General features: G+C 40.0%; 2 protein-coding genes across 3 annotated transcripts in view; both read right to left on the bottom strand.

The window, feature by feature from the left end:
• The window catches only part of LOC122650313 (cationic amino acid transporter 1-like), a 25,727-nt gene extending 11,596 nt beyond the window's left edge, over positions 1 to 14,131 (bottom strand). The window contains exons 1-2 of the mRNA XM_043843706.1: positions 13,616 to 14,131; positions 11,661 to 13,065 (exon numbers count right to left, since the gene is read on the bottom strand). Of these exons, the coding sequence (XP_043699641.1) occupies positions 11,684 to 13,065; positions 13,616 to 14,033 (1,800 nt within the window). The 5' untranslated portion in view covers positions 14,034 to 14,131 and the 3' untranslated portion in view covers positions 11,661 to 11,683. The remainder of the gene's footprint in view (positions 1 to 11,660; positions 13,066 to 13,615) is intronic.
• On the bottom strand, positions 8,255 to 19,762 carry LOC122650312 (cationic amino acid transporter 1-like). 2 transcript variants are annotated; one of them, XM_043843704.1, is made up of 3 exons: positions 19,681 to 19,740; positions 9,869 to 10,258; positions 8,255 to 9,659 (listed from the first exon to the last, which is right to left on the bottom strand). In XM_043843704.1, exons 1-3 carry the CDS (start codon positions 19,709 to 19,711, stop codon positions 8,278 to 8,280), a joined length of 1,803 nt encoding a protein of 600 aa, XP_043699639.1. In that variant the 5' UTR covers positions 19,712 to 19,740; the 3' UTR covers positions 8,255 to 8,277. The 2 variants fall into 2 exon arrangements, with proteins under 2 accessions (XP_043699639.1, XP_043699640.1); XM_043843705.1 differs by lacking the exons at positions 8,255 to 9,659; positions 9,869 to 10,258 and adding an exon at positions 17,435 to 18,826 and having other exon boundaries at positions 19,294 to 19,762.

Below are 19,762 nucleotides of genomic sequence, written 5' to 3'. Positions count from 1 at the left end.
AATCCATTCTAACTTTCAGGTGGGGACAATAATAAGAAAAGTAAAACCAATGCTCACGCATATTAAAAGCCATTGATGGTTGTCCTTTCCTTGAGGTCTCAGTTCATAACTTTTGAAAGTGAAAGGTTAATGAGCCGCGACAATCCTTTTGTGGAATAGTCCTATGGACCGAAAGTGCCAAGATGATACATGCTTAAACCAGGAAGGAATCCCATATTTTCTCCATTTTTCTCTTTTTAGGAAGCAGGAATCCCACCTTTAGTCCTTAGCCTTAGGGGAGACATTTTATGCTGACAGAAGGAAAGAACAGCTAAAAAAGGAAAAACTGCTAGACTAGCCCGGGGTCAACCGTCAGGATGTGTGCGGCACAGCCCAGCCGTTGGATGCTCCTTGGGCACCCCTTGGGTGCTGGGTTAGAGTTGAATTCATGGGTTTGGGTTAAACCAAGACTTGCACCGTGTTACGGTATTTTTTTATTTAAGAAAAAAGGAAAAACTATCACATATATACATAACACTAACTAGAAGAATAAAAACTACAGAAATGAAACAATTTTTACATACCAACAGTCCAAAACAAATGAATGGCTAAAACATAGGGAAAATGACATGATTAGCTACTTTTGGGTTTTCATTTACAAAACTGTCCATCCTGTGTTTGAGTTAACAAAAATAGACAAAAACACCAACAGTCCAAAACAAATGAATGGCTAAAACATAGGGAAAATGACATGATTAGCTACTTTTGGGTTTTCATTTACAAAACTGTCCATCCTGTGTTTGAGTTAACAAAAATAGACAAAAACAAGTTATGGTTTACAAAACTGGACGAAATAGTGTCTCTCCCTCCCACACTTACTTTTTTAGACATTTTTACCCCTGTCATTGCCTTCTTGCCCAGGCATCATCCGTTTCCTGCAACCCTACCCTTGTCCCAGCCACCGCCATTCTCTGCTACCCCAGGTAACAGAGGGGGAAAAAAAAGAGATTTTTTCAGAGGGAAACTACCGAGGAAGGAAGGAGAGTCGTTGTTTTGTCTAGTTTTGTAGAACTAAATTTTTTTTTGTCTATTTTTGTTAACTCAAACATAGGGTGGACAGTTTTGTAAATGAAAACCCAACAGTAGATAATCATGTAATTTTCCCTAAAACATATCCAAATTCCAAACAAATACCAAATCACTACCCTAGCTACCCATATATTGAACAATTTCTACATGAGAGTTTCGCTGAGGCTTAAGTTTGATGGATATTTTGTCTACATCATCAATTATCCATGGTCAAAACTTTATAGGCCAATCTATTGTTTTGATGTTTCAGATATAAAATTGGAGAAATGTCAGTGTCTATCACACTATTTATTATGTGAGGAGGTTATAAAGGAATTTGTAATAGGTAGTGTAGCAATCATTTTCTCAAAATAAAAGTAGAAATCATTAAATCTATTCACAAAAACAAATCCAATCAACTAGCTCTAAATTATTATTTTTTACCATCATTATTTCTTCTTTTAATTTTTTGGGGTACTCTCTTGGCCGTAGATTACAAGGTATAGTGTAATATTCATGCCCAAAATACAAGGGTATTTTAGATTTTTCATCTTGCCGCAGACTCTAAGTTGGTGAATAATGAAGAACCATGATTTTTGGTGCAATCAAGTTACTTTGACGGAAGTTGATTTTTCAATTAAGTTGGATTGATGTGTTAGTTCAAGCTCATCTGTTTTTCCTTTTCAAAGTCTCCTTCAAGTAATCCTCGATCTATCGGATTATTATCCTTTGCAATTCCTTAAGCTTGGCAGTGCGGCAATGCTAGATGGAGATGCTGACACATGGCAACTTGGACATCCAAACACTACCATGTGTCCGAGCTATCACATGTCAGCATCTCCACTGCCGTGCTGCCGAGCTTTAGGGAATGGAGAGGATAATTTTCCCCATCTATCACCCATAGCTACATCTATGACCAACTAGTGTATAAAAACCCAGGATTCCCCTCATATATAATTCACCCATTATTTAGTCTATTAGAAAGTCACATGTCATGATTCATGACTTCTACTTCTTGTCCTTTCTCTAGGGACACCCATGATTGTGCCTGGGGTCATGATTGTGCCTGGGGTCATGAAATCAGTCTCCAATTTTCTTTGTTGTCGGTAGGGGTGTCAACGGGCCGGTTCGGGTCGATTTTGGTTTGGGCTTTTCGATTTCGGTGTGACTTTTATAGAAATCGAAACCAAACCATTAAGAAATGTTCGATTTCGGTGCGGTTTCGGTTTCGATGCGGTTTGGTTTCGTGTCGATTTTGATTTATGATAACGGGTTGATATCGGTTTGGAATCGGTTTGATACTGGTTTTATATAACTAGTAAGGTCTGGTTAGTGCTAATTTTTCTTCTCTTTCTCTTTTAAGTATATAAAATATGTCAAATACAATGCATCTTTGTATCCTATGTCCTATGGCCTATGGATACAATTGGTTGGGTAATCACTAACAAAGGATATGAGATAAAGTGAGAAACTATCACAACACATTTAGGGGGCAATGGGGCATTAGGCATTTACTGATTTACTCATTTATCGGGTTAGGTCGGTTCGGTTTGGATTCGGGCCTAACGGTTCGGACTACCGGTGCACCGTCGAGCTAGCCCAAACCAAACCAAACCGTTTGCCTCTCTGGATCTACAAACCGAACCCAAACCATTAAGAGTTTGGTCCTGGGGTGGTCCGGGCTGGTTCGGACCGGTTTCATCGATTCGGGTTAGGTATTGACACCCCTAGTTGTCGGTCAAAGCAAATATCTTTTTAAATCTAGTCATGCCCAAAATTCTCAGGCTCCAAAGCAAATAGAATTAAGGAGCGGTGTTCTCACAGACTGCGCCCAAGCACATGGGGTTAGGCGCAATGACCATCCTACCCATCTCAGTGGTAGACCCATGTATCTGGGTGCAGCCTGCGATGCAGCATAGAGAACATTCTCCCTAGAATTAAATAAGACAACTCTCCAATCTTTCTTTGACCATGATAATGGAATAATCTTTTAGAGCAACAGATGCGATTTTTTGTTTATTTTACCACCATAGCCATTTTCTAGGTGTAATAACAAGTCTTAGGGTTAGAAATTTTTATTTAATGTCGTGTCATATAGATAAATAATAAATAAATAAATAAATTATATGAAATGACTATTTATAATGCACAAGGAATAATCACATATGCTCAATCCAAATTGTAATTGAACATTGGGTATGTAAAGTTATTTGTAACCAATCCGGTTATTGTTATAATAGAAAACACATTCATGCAACTGAGTGTTAGGAATAATCCCACATTGAAAACTTCTGGACTTTGGATGCGTTCATATATCACTTGGGTATCTCCACCTACTAACTTATTGCGATATTAGATTTTATTAAGTCATTATAATAATATATCTCTATACCATTCCCCAAAAGAGGTGTAACAGATTCCACAGATTTGTTGGAAAAAACATCTGAGTTTGACGGAACATTGAGAATAATGTGAAAAAAGCATCCCTCCCTCCCTCGCTTCTTCTAGGGTTTAGGTTTGGGTCTATTTTTTCACTCAAATCAGTCTTTTACCACATATCAAGCCTGGTCCCCATGGAATTTAGTTTCTATAAAATATATTTTATTAGTTTCCTCCCATATCTCATACTCACGAGAGAATTGCAGGTAAAAGGGAGAGAGAAATGTGTCGGAGGGGAAGGGAAGACAGGGCCGAGGGAGGGGTCAGGCAAGAGAGAGACAGTAGCGATTAGGGATGAAAAGGAGAGAAAGAGAGAGGAAGAGGGAGGGAGACGGGAGGGGGAGAGTGAAATAGAGGCGGCGGAGTCGCAAGGATGAGGCTGCAAGGAGGGAGGACAGAGACAGAGAGAGAGAGAGAGAGAGTTCTGAGTGCCTCAAACATCGTTACATGTTGTATATCAGATATCATAAAATCCATACATCCTATTTATATGAATTTCTAAAAAAAATAAAACTTATATGAATTCCTTAAAATTAGCATTGAAAATGTGAACCCCATGTTCAAGTGTAGAAGTATTTTTTTTATGAGCAAGGTTAGGTATTCACAACAATGGTAAAGTTTTTACTGAAACTAAAATGTCACAATGGTTTTGTGAATTTTGTCCATTTGATGGTGGACTCCAAAGCCATCTAATTCCTTAAGTTTCAAAATAAACCCATGAACAAGCTAGAAGTGATTCAAAGTTATTTTAAAGCTGTATTAAATTACAAGAATGCTACTTTGTAAGTATAAAATTTATTGGCATGTTGTCAATGTCACATTAAATTCATTTTTATGGCACATCTCTACTTGTTTTGAATGAAAATTTTGATCTGCGAAATGGGTTCACATTTTCAATGCTATTTGATCACTTCTACCTATTTATATGACAAACTATGATGAAAATGAAGTTCACAAATACTAGTAAAACTTAATACCTATTTGATTCTTAGAGTTCAATATACATTTGGTTTTTGGATTATGTTCATCATGTTCTCAAAATAAGTTTATCTTGTTTAAACCTTGTAAAGGGCAGTCAAGCGGTCAAGCCAAAATTTGGAAGGGAAACCCTCCCTTAGGAGCATCGAGTTCCTCTCCAAGGAGCCCAAAGCTCAGGGAGTGCTCAGGGGATATCCAACGGCTGGGCTCCCTAGAGAGGAACCGGATCTCCCTTAGGATTAGCCACATGTCAAGTTTTGACATTTCAATGATTAAACAGAAATTGCCAAAATTAAAGGTTCAATCCATTTGGAATTCTTATCTCCAAATGGAAAATTGGACTAAGATGTAACTTATTAGATTGATCAATGAGGATGTGGTCAACATGCATGTCCATAATATATTGGCATTGGTAAAATTTCCAAGAAGTGTTTTTACCTTACTTTTGTAACTTATGTGACGTTAGTAAACCTTGACTTTAAAATTTGGTTTTACCCCGCAGACTCAAACCCGTAACCACTAGGTTGCAATGGAGCAATCTTACCGTTGCACCGATGTCCACCCTCTACTTCTTACTCTTGAAGCTCTGCTTGAATATATTGTGTTTTAGTCTCATTTTGGTGTTTCTTCAAATTTTCACTTACAATACAATTAATATACTTACCAAACCGTGTTCCAGTGCACTGGTTTGTCACCCCACTTACATAATAACGGTGAACAAGAAAGTGCAATGGGAACAGTCATGAAGATGAAGAGTGTGGAGAGGGAGACAAGGTTGGAGAGGATATTAAAGCTGGTGAAGAATGCAAGAATGGATATAACAAGAAGCATGGTTATAGTGGCATTAACAGAATTCCCAATCAGAGCCTGCATGTCTCAAATCTTTGAAGTGCCCAAAGACCAGCCTTCCTAATCTAGGGACCGGCCTGAGGACGAAACGTGAACCTATTTATCAAATAGTAAGGGCTCATCTATGGGCCTGGACCCAATTGAATAGCTTACTGAACCTAACTAGAATACATCCAGTGGGCCTACGCAAATCCATATCACCTCAGTCATTACCTGTCTATCCAACCCCAAGTACCCAACAAAGAAAAAAAAGGCATCTTGAAGGACCTAGGTGCCTGATTACCCAATAGAACAATGACACTTGACTTTTTCTTATATTTTTTCCTTGTTAAGTATATGCTAAATAGTTACCATATTCAAAGAATGAATTTTATAATGAAAATTTTGAAAAAAGGAAAATTTTGGATAATTGGATTAAGGGTGCACGTTCTCTGTTCAGGAGTGCATCTAGGCGTAGGCTGCGCCTAGACACATGGGGTAAAACAAGGACGGGGTTTGGGTAATTGGGGGAGCAGGAGGGCTGGTCATTTCGCCCACCCCAATGTCTTTGGGCGTACCCTGTGCCTCCAATGCAAAGAACTTTATCCCTTAGATTAATTATAATCCAGTTTAAGTATCCCAAACGACAATACGTAAAATGTTAGACATCTAAATTACAAATTGTTAAAACATTAGATACCATAAATGTCAATTACCTTCTGTCTTTTTATTCTAAGCTGAAAATTACATGATGTAGATGATGAACAGATCAAAACCTTAGGTACCTGTATCACTTTTCAACATGTAACTTTATAATTTCTATAAAAAAAAATATGAACTTCATAATAAATAGGTTGGAACAATAATATCTTCTCATAAAAAGAAAATCTTAAACTATGATTAATGTTTGAAGAGTTAAAATTGGTGACAGTATCGTTCTCTACGAATACGATACCAATCCAGAAAAAATAAAAATTAACACCGGGTAGGACACATGATGATTTTACCCAAGATCCATAACAAAGAAAAAATAACTACTAATGTATAGTATCATCCAAGAGCCGGATTCAAAACATATGTCATTAGTTTCTTCCAAGTTCTCACTCATTTGTAACTAATAAGAATTGACGGTAGTTTAACCAAATTCTCATCATCGAAACCCAATCCAATTCGGATCAAAGGGTAGTTAATATCATATGAGCAAGGACCCCATGTTCAAAGGGTAGTTAATTTCTTATGAGCAAGGTATCCACGATTCAATGCGAACCCCATGTTCTAAAGGTGGAAGTATTTTCTTAAGAGCTATAGGTATTTATAACAATAGTGTTTGGTATGCATTCTTGGAATGTATTCCAAGTTGATTTCGTAAAGATCTTAAGTTTTAATTTAAACTCATGAACAATAAGTAATTAAAAGTCAATTCAGATCCTCTATGGCGCACTGCACGTAATGGCCTGAGCAGTGTAGACACAGGGCCACGCGCAATGTCCACCTTACCCCTGCCCGAGCGCCTTGCCGATAAGGCGGTCGGTCATTGCACTGCACCCTGTGTCTGCGTCGCTCAGGCCGCTATGGACAATGCGCTGCAGAAGATCTGGAAGTTTCATTAAATTACAAGAACGCTTCTTTGTAGTTGAAGAATTTTCAATTCAATTTTCAATTCACATTTATACTTGTTTTTTAATAGAAACTTGATCAGTGAGATGGGTGTTGTGTCCTATTCACAGTTGCACTACAATGAAGATAAAGCTACATTTTCAATGATAAAACTGAAATTGCCAAAATTAAATGTTCAACCCATTTGCAATTTTTATCTCCAAATGGAAAATTAGTCTAAGATGTAACTTATCAGTAAACCTTGATTTTAAATTCATTTTTAAAAGTGAAAAATATTTCTTAAATAGAAAATATGAAAACAAAAAAATCAATCGAAGGAGAAACTTCTTAATTCCTTTCCAACCTCCTATAAAATACCACAATGGCAAAAGGTTAAGAAAAAAGCTCCAAAGTTGTAGTTTTTTTTTTGTAATCTACATCTTTTCAGCCATGTTTTGCATCTAAATAAAAAGGTTGTGATGTTCATCCCCTTATAACTGCAATCCTTTAATAATAAAAAAATCACTTTATTTATTTTTTTAACTAGAAAACAAGTAATGTCTTATAAAGTGTTTGCTTTAAATAATTGCAATGGAGCAACTTTACCGTTGCACCAAGGTCCACCCTCTAAATTCTTGAGGCTCTACTTGAATATAGACTTTTTGAGTCTCATCTTGGCATTTCTTTAATTTTACACTTACAAATTACAATACAGTAACATAATTAATAAATTTTATTAAGAGCCATTTCTTAATAAAATTGGAATTAGCTTGGAAATTAGGAACCATTTCTTTAATCATCATCCTACAAATTTTATCGATGACAAATGGAAGTACATGAACAACTCGCTCTCTAGCTGGAAATTCATATATTCTTCGAAATATAGTATAAATCTACCAAAAAAAATATAATATATATGTGAATATAGGAGCATGGGGTTGGACCCTGTAACTTTCATAGGCAACACAAGCTTCAAATATAGATATTTAGTTTCCTCAAATGTCTCATCGCTTACTAGTACAGAAATTTTCTATAAAAGATGAAATAATTGGGATTGAGTGAAGATGTGAGTTCCCTCGTTCATCAATAAAACTTTCTAATCCTAATCACAATAAATCCAAAGAACCCTTGATATGATCCATATTGGTATCATTGTTTTTCGTGTTTATTTTTTAGTGTTTCCTTGTTCTGATTGGGATTCTATTCTCGATTCATAACTAGAAAATTCCTCTGACCCTTCGGAGCCAAAATTCCAGAAATTTGAAATGCCAAAATGGGAATAACACTTGCTATTATTAGAAATGCCGCCTTGGCTAGTCTACTTGGCAATTCCATAACAGGCCCAAATATTTCCTATATCCCAAACTATGCATATATGTATGACTTCACTTACACCTCCATTGACTCTACCTTTGTGTCTCCCACTTCAATCTTTGTAGATGTGGTATCCTGGACTCTCTTCTCGGCCAATTCCTTCGCCGAATCATAGGATGCATGAAGCCCTAAGAACAAATAGTAAACCAAGAGCAGTCCAGTCCAGGCTCCAAACCTGAAGAATGAGTCCTTATCAATTGAACCAAGGAGGAAGCTGTTAATAGCAATTGAAGCTGATGGTAACCATGGCACAAATGGCACCCCCCACCGCTCCGGTTCCCTAGCTTTCGGAACAAACACACACAACGCAAGCGTTGCCAAGAACCACATTGGCACGGTAATTGTGTACCCAATCCATCCAGTGTTGCTCATACCCCAGTAAGCTGCAGTGGCAATTGAGGATCCAATAATGAAGATCAGGGAAAGAATGAGTATGTTCCTGTGCACCGGCTTCGTCACCCTGCTCACATAGTAACGGCGAACAAGAAGAGCAATGGCAACACTCATGAAGATGAAGAGTGTGGAGATGGAGACGAGGTTGGAGAGGATATTAAGGCTAGTGAAGAAGGCAATGAAGGAAACAGCAATAAACATGGTTATAGTGGAATTAATAGGAGTACCAGTTTTTTCATGGACTTGAGCAAACCATGGGGGTACCATGTGAGTACGAGCAATGTGGGTCAGATACCGTGCCATACCAACGACCAAGACTAGCAAGGCGGTCGTCATGCCCTTCAATGCTCCGGCGGCAACAAGATACTTAGCCCAATCCATCCCAACCAATTGAAATGCTACCGAAAAAGGGGCATCCTTGTCTATTTGATTGTATGGCTGCATTAGGCACAATGTGATAGCAAGTACGCAATAAACGATTGTAATGATCAATATTGATCCAACAAGCCCAATTGGGATATCCCGGACGGGGTTCTTAGTTTCCTCAGCCATTGTAGCCACTGCATCGAAACCAACATAGGCGAAGAATAAAACCGCCGAGGCCTTAAAGATGCCTCGGACACCATAGGGTGTAAATGGGGTGTAGTTCTTGGTGTTAGCTTTGGTGAGTCCTGCAATAATGATGAAGAAAATGACCATGACATGAATGATGGTGGCAATGTAGTTGAAGCGGGATGAGCCCTTGATACTAAGGACAGCAAGAACAGAGATGATGGTGACAACAATCACGGCAATGGGGTCGAGGTAGCCATAGTTTTCGCCGAGTTTTTCTTGGACATTGATGCGGAAATCATTAGGGCTATGGTTGCATAGAGTGGCAAAGTAGGAAGTCCACGACCTGGCCACGGCAGCTCCTCCAATGACATATTCAAGGAGGATGTTGCCGGCGGCGATGAAAGCTACAAAGTCACCTAGCTCCACCCTGAGGTATGCAAAGGATCCACCTGTGTAACAATGCAAATTAGTGTTGTAGAACCCCCTTTAGTAGTACCATGTAGATATGTCCACTATGAGTCTATAAAATACGCAAAGAAATGGGTTTTGTCGTGTTGTGATATGATTGATGTCTCTCTGAATATATATCCGGTGAACTGAATTCATGATGTTTGATAATGTATAAGAGAAAGCAACTCAGCAAAATAAAAGAGGTTACCTGCAACAGGAATTTCTACAGCAAACTCTGTGTAGCAGAACACAGAAAGCATGGCAGAGATTCCAGAGACAACGTAGGAGAGAACAACGGCAGGTCCAGCAACTCCATTCGCTTCAAGACCGGTGAGAACGAAGATTCCGGAAGCGATGACGGAGCCAATACCAAACCAGATGAGATCCCACCATGAGAGGCTCTTCTTCATCTCATGTTGACTCCGACCCTTCACCTGGGTCAACTCGGTTTGATCTTGGGACCGACTCAGCACTCGGCTCTTCAATCTCATCCCTGTCTCGCTAAGGGCTCTGCCATAGTTGCTCCAGCTCCTGAAGGACTCCTCAGGAAGGAAATCATCCTTTGTGCACGAACACCCTCTACGATTCCCTGCTCCTCCTTCACTATAACCTTTGCTTCCATCCATTTGTAAAGTTGCAGAGAGGAAAAAAGAAAAAGAAATTACCAAACTTTCCCTTTAATACTCAAAGAACGAAGCTTGAAAAACTTTGGAGCTGGGGTTTGAAAATTAAATGAGCGTTTCTGTTTTTTCGATGAAAACTGAACGTTACTCTTTTAGAGTCAAAGAACCCAAAGTTCAAAACGAGTTAAAGAATGCTACGTGGTGTTCCTGCGTCAGACACAATAAATTCAAATCAATGCCTATGTCCATCAAAAAGACAATTCGCTTCGGAGTCGCAGAAGCTCAAGGGCTCTAAACTCGAACTTTCGAACCCAGTCAACCAAAATCATCACTCGTTCCAAGCTCCAAGCACTGCATCTTTGGGTGGGTTCTTCTTCGTTCTACACACCTAGAGCTTGCAGTTATGGTGTGTGAATAATACTCATGAATTCAAAATTAGGGTTTTTCGAGACATATCTGCTGATTTGAAGAATATTTTGAGGTATGCTTTAGTCGTTTATACTTACCTTTCATGGGTTTCATGATGCTTTATTTATGGTTAGGGTTTCTGCAATTCTTCTCCTCTTTTCCCCATTCACGATAACTCTGTTTTTAATTATTCCTCTCTGTAAAGCAGTTTCTTCTCCAACGCTAGCTCTAATTAACCTTTGTATCTCACATTTTGGGTTGAAACTGAATTAGATTACTTGCCGGCCTTTTGTTATTCCATGGAATTGAATTCTAAGTTGCCATTTTGGGAAGACATTACCTTGGGGTGAGTTCTTTGGGATTGTTTTTAGAATCGGACAGGAAGAAGAAGAAGAAGAGGAGGATCAATTGTCGGATTGATGGCTCAAGTTTCTCAGCAACATTTGATTTGAACCTCTTGTTCTTTTGAAAAAAAAAAGAGGGCATACCTAGTGTACGAGGCTCCCGTCACTACGGGGTCTAAGGAAAATCATTAATGTACACAGCCTCAACCCCCCCCCCCCTTCACAAATAGGCTGTTTCCCTACTCGAACCCGTGATCACCAAGTCACAATGGAACAAACTTACCATTACGCCAAAAATCCACACTCTACCTCTTATTCTTGAGGCTCTGCTTAAATATAACCTTTGAGTCTCATTTTGGTATTTCTTCAATTTTGTACTTCCAATACAATTAACACACTTAACAAACTCATTAAGATAGTGCAATTAACTTGGAAATTAATTAGTAACCTCTACTTCAAGTATCCATTGTACAATTTTCACTTTGTGGGGTAAATCACAAAAATTTTATTGATTCCAAATGAAAGTGCATGGACGACTCGCTTGCTGGTTGGAAATTCATATACTCCTCAAAATATAGAATACATATATTTATTACAAAATAGGCCTAATTTTTATATCTCAAACTATGCATATATGTATGACTTCACTTACATCTCCACTGACTCTACCTTTCTGTCTCCCTCTTCAATCTCTGTAGATGTGGGATCCTGGACTCTCTTCTCAGCCAATTCCTTTGCCGAATCATATGATGCATGAAGCCCTAAGAAAATATAGTAAACCAAGAGCAGTCCAGTCCAGGCTCCAAACCTGATGAATGAGTCCTTATCAATTGAACCAAGGAGGAAGATGTTAATAGCAATTGAAGCTGATGGAAACCATGGCACAATTGGCACCCCCCATCGCTTCGGTTCCCTTGCTTTCGGAACAAATACACACAACACAAACGTTGCCAAGAACCACATTGGCACGGTAATTGTGTACCCAATCCATCCAGTGTTGCTCATACCCCAGTAAGCTGCAGTGGCAATTGAGGATCCAATAATGAAGATCAAGCAAAGAATGAGTATGTTCCTGTGCACCGGCTTCGTCACCCCGCTCACATAGTAGCGGCGGACAAGAAGAGCAGTGGCAACAGTCATGAAGATGAAGAGTGTGGAGATGGAGACAAGGTTGGAGAGGATATTAAGGCTAGTGAAGAAGGCAACGATGGATACAGCAATAAACATGGTTATAGTGGCATTTATAGGAGTCCCTGTTCTTTGATGGACTTGAGCAAACCATGGGGGTATCATGTGAGTACGGGCCATGTGGGTCAGATACCGTGCCATACCGACAACCATGACTAGCAAAGCGGTCGTCATTCCCTTCAATGCTCCGGCGGCAACAAGATACTTAGCCCAATCCATCCCAACCTTTTGAAATGCTACCGAAAAAGGGGCATCCTTGTCTATCTGATTGTAAGGCTGCATTAGGCATAAAGTGATGGCAAGTAAGCAATAAACGATTGTAGTGATCATCATTGATCCAACAAGCCCAATTGGGATATCCCGGGCGGGGTTCTTAGTTTCCTCAGCCATTGTAGCCACTGCATCGAAACCAACATAGGCGAAGAATAAAACCGCCGAGGCCTTATAGATGCCTCGGACACCATAGGGTGTAAATGGGGTGTAGTTCTTGGTGTCAGCTTTGGTGAGCCCTGCAATAAGGATGAAGAGAATGACGATGATATGAATGATGGAGGCGATGTAGTTGAAGCGGGATGAGCCCTTGATACTAAGGACAGCAAGAAGACAGATGATGGCGACAACAACCACAGCAATGGGGTCGAGGTGGCCATAGTTTTCGCCGAGTTTTTCTTGGACATTGATGCGGAAATCATTGGGGCTATGGCTGCAGAGGGTGGCAAAGTAGGATGTCCACGCCCTGGACACGGCAGCTCCTCCGATGAGATAGTCAAGGAGGATGTTGCCGGCGGCGATAAAAGCTACGAAATCACCTAGCTCCACTCTGAGGTATGCAAAGGATCCACCTGTGTGACAATGCAAATTAGTGTGTTATAGACTCTCCCCTTTAGTAGTACCATGTAGTTATTATGTACACTATGGATCTATAGTGTTGTTGGAAAAAATTTTGCTGGTACAAGCCTACTAGCCAAGGAAATGGAATAATTCACTTCCTCTTTGGGTTCACAAATATCCTCCTAGGTTTTTATATTTTCTAAAATACCCTTTAAGATCTCATTTCCTCGGCTGCCCGCAACATTCCTGTTACAAGTGTAGCACCAAAATTTCATCCGTGCTTGTTGGTCATTGAACCAGAAAATGAGCAAAGGCAAAGTTATTCCCACCTTTTATATACTAATGCTACCTTTTTTAAGTTTAGCCATAGTTTTGGGAGGTTTTTTTTTTCGTTAAGCAGCATGGATTATGGTAATTATATATCGGTGTACTGGATTCATGGTATTTAATAATGTACGAGAAATTTTTATCATACATCGGCTTAACAGGTTTCCCCGTTTTGCTACATCCAAAAACAGTCACTAACCAAGAAGAGCAACTAAGCAAAGTAAAGGAGGTTACCTGCAACAGGAATTTCTACAGCAAATTCTGTGTAGCAGAACACAGAAAGCATGGCAGAGACTCCGGAGACCACGTAGGAGAGAACAACGGCAGGTCCAGCAACTCCATTCGCCTCAAGACCGGTGAGAACGAAGATTCCGGCACCGAAGACGGAGCCAATGCCAAACCAGATGAGATCCCACCATGAGAGAGTCTTCTTCATCTCATGTTGACTCCGACTCTTCACTTCGATCAACTCGGTTTGATCCAGAGACCGACTCAGCACTCGGCTCTTCAATCTCATCCCTGTCTCACTGAGGGCTCTGCCATAGTTACTCCAGCTATTGAAGGACTCCTCAGGGAGGAAATCATCCTTTGTGCACGAACACCCTCTACGATTCACTGCTCCTCCTTCACTATAATCGTTGCTTCCACCCATTTCGTCTTTTTATCCAATTCAACTGTGAAACCTGAAGGCAACGAATCACAAAAAAGTTAAGAATTTGTAAAGTTGCAGAGAGGGGATAAAAATGAAATTAGCTGACAGCTTTAATCTGTAGGTTCAGACATTTTCCCTTCAATACTCAAAGAACGAACCTTGAAAAACTTTGGGACATGAGTTGCAGAGCTGGGGTTTGAAAATCAAATGAGCGTTTTTGTTTTTTTATGAGAACTGAGTGTTACTGTTTAAGTCTTTAAGAGTCAAGAATGCGATATGGTTGAGTGCGTATACACAAAGCAATGCCTCTGTGCATGAAAAAGACTATTCAATCATCACTTAAATTGAAAATTGCATCCAAACTAATGTTTGTGTGTGCATTTTCATTGACTACCAGTCTACCACGCTAGTGAAAAGACAGGGTACACAACCCGGACACCAAGAACTTAAAAAATAAGGGAAATTTTCTCTACACTGGGAGCACAGGTGAACCCAGACACATGGGGGATGGGTGGAATGACCACCCCGCCCCCTAAATGAGAGGAATGATCGCGGCATCCTGTCTCATTTATCTGGGTACAGCCTGCTGGTCGCATGGCTTGCGTGATTCTTATGCCTATACACAGATGTGCGCAAAAGTACGACATTACCCTGCAGAAAGGTGGAAATCCCACCCATGGTGATGTTTACGTGTGTGTGTGTGTGTGTGTGTATGTGTGTGTGTGCTCCCATTAGCCAGCATGCATGCAGGCTCTAGAGGTTCGGGTGTGAGATTTTCATTTCATTGGGTGAGGCGGTTAAATCGAGGTTACTTCTATGATCTAGGGATGTAAACAAATAGTTGAAAGATTCACATTCATATTCAAAAATTCAGATACAATTAGAGAATCTCTGTTACTTTTAAGGGTCAACAACCCAATTAGAAGATTGAGATCCAAGTCTGAAAAAGAAATTAAGTGTTTGTCTCACCGTGAAGTTGCAGAAGCTTTCACAACCTTTTTTTTCCGGCCATGGGCGCAGCTGTAAAAGAAAGTCTTTAAGACCTGACGTCGGCGAATATTGACGCGGGAACGCAAAGGCCAGTCGCCTTTCTTTATATAATTACAAAGCACATATTTCCCAAAATTGGGTTAAGAAATAGTCTCTAAACAGTTGGAAACGTACAAACCGGAAACTAGTATAGCTGTTAAAATTGTTAGATCCATTTATAGATTGTAGTTGGAAAATTGGGTTTTCTTGTACATGAATCATCTTTTTCAAAACCGAGTCAGGTGGTGTCAAATCTGATGGATGAGTTTTTGTTTTTAGGGGGAATCTTCACGTATCTCCCTAAGGTATCACGTAATTATAAATACAGTTGTTAGTTTTGAAAAAATTATGCATACCCTTATTTTTGTAAAATGGTAGCAAATGTGCCCATCCCAATAACTTGGGACTAAACTAATAATAATAGAAATAAAAGAAAATTTAACCAAATTGCCCTCACCTTCTCCAAATTGTTTACGATTTGAAAAAAAAGGAACACATCTCCTCTGCTCTGCGATACTTGCAACTCATTCACTAACTTCAGCTATTTTAGAATAGATTTTGGTTCTCTATAGCACGATAGGGGGTGTAATGCGTCATCCGACGACCCATAGTACTTGGACACGCAGCCCAACACACAGACAGATTAATTGCCGTTTTGATCGTCATAGAACGATTGGATGGGTCATGCAATACTGAAATACATTTACTTTATCCAAACCTATCTTTATGTATACATCTCAAATGCTACTCATGTGCGGTATGTTGATATATAGTGCTTCTTGTTTCTGCTCTTCTCCACTTCATCCGTTACAGCCTACAGGGAAGGAAGGACTAAGGAGAGATCTAATTCTAACAATCAAGCTTGAGTTCATAGTTTCGCTCCTCCTCTTCATCAATCCTTTCATCTTTTTCTTCTACTTCTTCATCAGAAAGAATAAAATTTCATCTGGGTCTTCATCTCCTGCAATTACATCAAGAAAAGTTCCAACTGCTTACCCATTGATCGACCATATCTTTGCTGCTCCCAAGAATCGAGATCTAATGGTGCCATGAATAGCTAAAGTTCTCCAAAACTCTCCAAATGTAAGAGTCTATACATTTGTCACTACGGTTTCTATTTTTGAGTACTTGCATTTGTGACTTTTGTTTCAATTTTTCCTACAAATACATTTTTTTTACTTGTTCTTTCACTGCTACGTCAAGATTTGGGAAAGATGAGTTGCAAGTATGGCAAAGCAGAGGACATGTGTTCCTCTTTTTTCACCTTTTTTCAAACCTTAAAAGCAATGTTGTTTTCTATCCTGTTTGACAAAAGGAATTAATTGAAAATCTATCTTTTTGAAAAAATAGATGAAAAATGATACAAAAAAAACAAAAAATGGCATTGAATTTGAACAAAAAGTAGATTCAAGTATTCAAAGCTGTAGGGCACATGTAACCCCACTTGCTTATCGCACTTTTGGATAATTCACTTTCTTTGTTATCTTGTTGACGAAGGGGAGGAAGGGTGATTTGCTGGATGTGAGCAATTTGGTCAATTTCTCTTTTAATTCTAACGTTTGTAGTCCAAGTTAACGGAATAGATGCATATGTTAATTTTTTACAAAAATAGGAGGCATAAGTAATTTTACAAAAGAACTTGGATCCGCAGTCAATCCCTTTTGTTTTTTTCTGGTAGTTCCCGCAATCAATCCCACTAATAGATTTCTGGAACTTCAATATTTGTATTTTTAGGTGCTACATGACTTCACCAAACGTTCCTTAAGCTAAGAAGCTACAGTACCCTAAAACAATTTTCAGCTATGGAAGTGAAGCACCATATGCACTTCTATGTTGTCCTAAAATACTATTTGTAATCATTACCCCATGTAACTATAGCATTAACTCCAAATCATTTTGTAATTGGTCGGCTTAAATTTGCCAATGTAGAAAATAGAAAAAAAAACACCAAAACCATAACAGAGTATGAATGTATGATAGAACCTGGAATTGCATAAAATCGATCTTCTCACAGCAAATAAACTGTGTTTCAGGGTTGTTAGCTTAAATTAACAACCTTTTATTTCTTCATTATACAAATAGGTGATATTCTTACCTGTATTTATTTACAGGAGAAATTCCTACTTAGTAAAGGAAAAGCAGCCAAACAGAAAGGATCTACATTCTGAAATCTAATAAGCAATTCATATCAACTATTGAGAATTCAACGATCCCTCATCCATTATCTTCCATAGTTGTTAGCAGCCTCTGCAATCTTTTCCCTTACTCCCTCTTGCTGGTGCATCATCATATGATGATGAATGGAGCCCAGAGAACAAATAGTACAGCAACAAGCCTCATCTCCATATCCCAAACTGCATGTATGACTGACTGACTTATTTACATCTCCTCTGACACTACCTTCTTCGCATATCCCTCTTCAATTTCTGTAGATTTGGTATCTTGGACCCTCTTCTCGGCCAGTTCCTTCGCTGTATCATAGGTTGCATGAAGCCCAAAGAAGAAATAGTAAACCAAGAGCAGACCAGTCCAGACTCCAAACCTAGTGAATGAGTCCCTATCAATTGAACCTAGGAGAAAGATGTTCATAGAAATGGAAATTGATGGCAACCATGGTACCAGTGGCACCCCCCACAGCTTTGGTTCCCTTGCTTTTGGAACAAAAACACACAACGTAAGCGTTGCCAAGAACCATATTGGTACAGTAATCGCATACCCGATCCATCCAGTGCTGCTTAAACCCCAGTAAGCGGCAGTGGCAATTGAGGAAGCAATAATGAGGATCAGGCAAAGAATGAGTATGTTCCTGTGCACTGGCTTTGTCACCCCACTTGCATAGTAGCGGCGGACAAGAAGAGCGACGGCAACCGTCATGAAGATGAAGAGTGTGGAGATGGAGAGAAGGTTGGAGAGGATATTAAGGCTGGTGAAGAAGGAAACGAAGGCTGTAGCAACAAGCATGGCTATAGTAGCATTAACAGGAGTCCCAGTCTTTTCATGGACTTGAGCTAACCATGGGGATACCATGTGAGTACGAGCAATGTGGGTCAGATACCGTGCCTGACCAACGGCACTGACTAGCAAGGTTGTGGTCATGCCCTTCAACGCTCCGGCGGCGACAATATACTTAGCCCAATTCATCCCAACCGCTTCAAATGCTACCGAAAAAGGAGCTTCCACATCTATCTCAGTGTATGGCTGCATTAGGCAGAGTGTGACGGCAAGTAAGCAATAAGTGACTGTAGTGATCAACATGGATCCAACCAGCCCAATTGGGATATCCCGAGCGGGGTTCTTAGTTTCCTCGGCCATTGTAGACACTGCATCAAAACCGATGTAGGCAAAGAATAAAACCGCCGAAGCACTAAAGACGCCTCGGGTACCAAAGGGTGCAAATGGTGTGTAGTTCTTAATGTCAGCCTTGGATAGCCCTGCAATAATGATGAAGAGAATGATGATGACATGGAAGATGGAGGCAAGGTAGTTGAAGCGGGATGAGCCCTTTGTACTGAGGACAGCAAGAATACAGATGACAGCAATGACACCCACGGAAATGGGATCGAGGTGGCCATAATCTTCGCCAAGTCTGTCTGAGACATTGATGCGGAAATCATCGGCTTTATAGTTGCAGAGGGTAGCAAAGTAGGAAGTCCACGCCCTGGCCACGGCAGCTCCTCCAATGACATATTCAAGGAGGATGTTGCCGGCGGCGATGAAAGCTACAAAGTCACCGAGCTCCACCCTGAGATATGCAAAGGATCCACCTGTGTAACAATGCAAATTAGTGTTGTAGAACTCCCTTATAGAAGTAACACCACCCCCCTATGTGAGCCCAGCTTGGTAGATATATAACCACTATGACTCTATAGTGCTTGTTGGCCATTGCCATAGAAAATGAGCAAAGGTCAAAGTTATTCCCACCATTTAAATACAAATGTCACCCTTTTTTGGCCATAGCCATGGCTTTGAGATTTTGAAACAGGATCAGAATTGGCTGGGAATTTAAGGACTGTATGTGCGTGAAATTGGGGATAGAATCAATAATCAACTTGAGGGCTGGGCTAATTTAACCCTAACCTTAACCAACAACTCCAAATCACAAGTCTCATGAATTTAGAATCACAATAGAGTTTGGGGAATTCAGAATCTGCAGGGTTTTCCAGATTTGATACATCCAAGGGACTCGAGTCCCTAACCAAGAAGAGCAACTCAGCCAAGTACAAGAGGTTACCTGCAACAGGAATTTCAACACCAAACTCTGTGTAGCAGAATACAGAGAGTATGGCAGAGGTTCCAGAGACCACAAAAGAGAGAACAACGGCAGGTCCTGCATCCTTTCTCGCTTCGAGACCGGTGAGAACGAAGATTCCAGCACCGATGACGGCACCAATGCCAAACCAGATGAGGTCCCACCATGTGAGATTCTTCTTCATCTCATTTTGACTCCTACCCTTCACCTCGTGCAACTCGGTGTGGTCCAGGGATCGAGTCAGGAATCGGTCCTTCAATCTCACCCCTGTCTCGCTTAAAGCTCTGCCATAGTTGCTCCAGCTCTTGAAGGACTCCTCGGGGAGGAAATCATCCTTCGTGCATGAACACCCTCTACGCTTCAATTCTCCTCCTTCACTATAATCGCTGCTTGCACCCATTTCGTCTTTGAATCCAATTCAAAACCTGAAGCAACGAATCACAAAAAAGTT

The sequence above is a fragment of the Telopea speciosissima genome, chromosome 2 (genome assembly GCF_018873765.1).
Source record: "Telopea speciosissima isolate NSW1024214 ecotype Mountain lineage chromosome 2, Tspe_v1, whole genome shotgun sequence".
Classification (NCBI taxonomy): Eukaryota; Viridiplantae; Streptophyta; class Magnoliopsida; order Proteales; family Proteaceae; genus Telopea; species Telopea speciosissima.
This window is presented reverse-complemented; position numbering and strand designations above follow the sequence as displayed.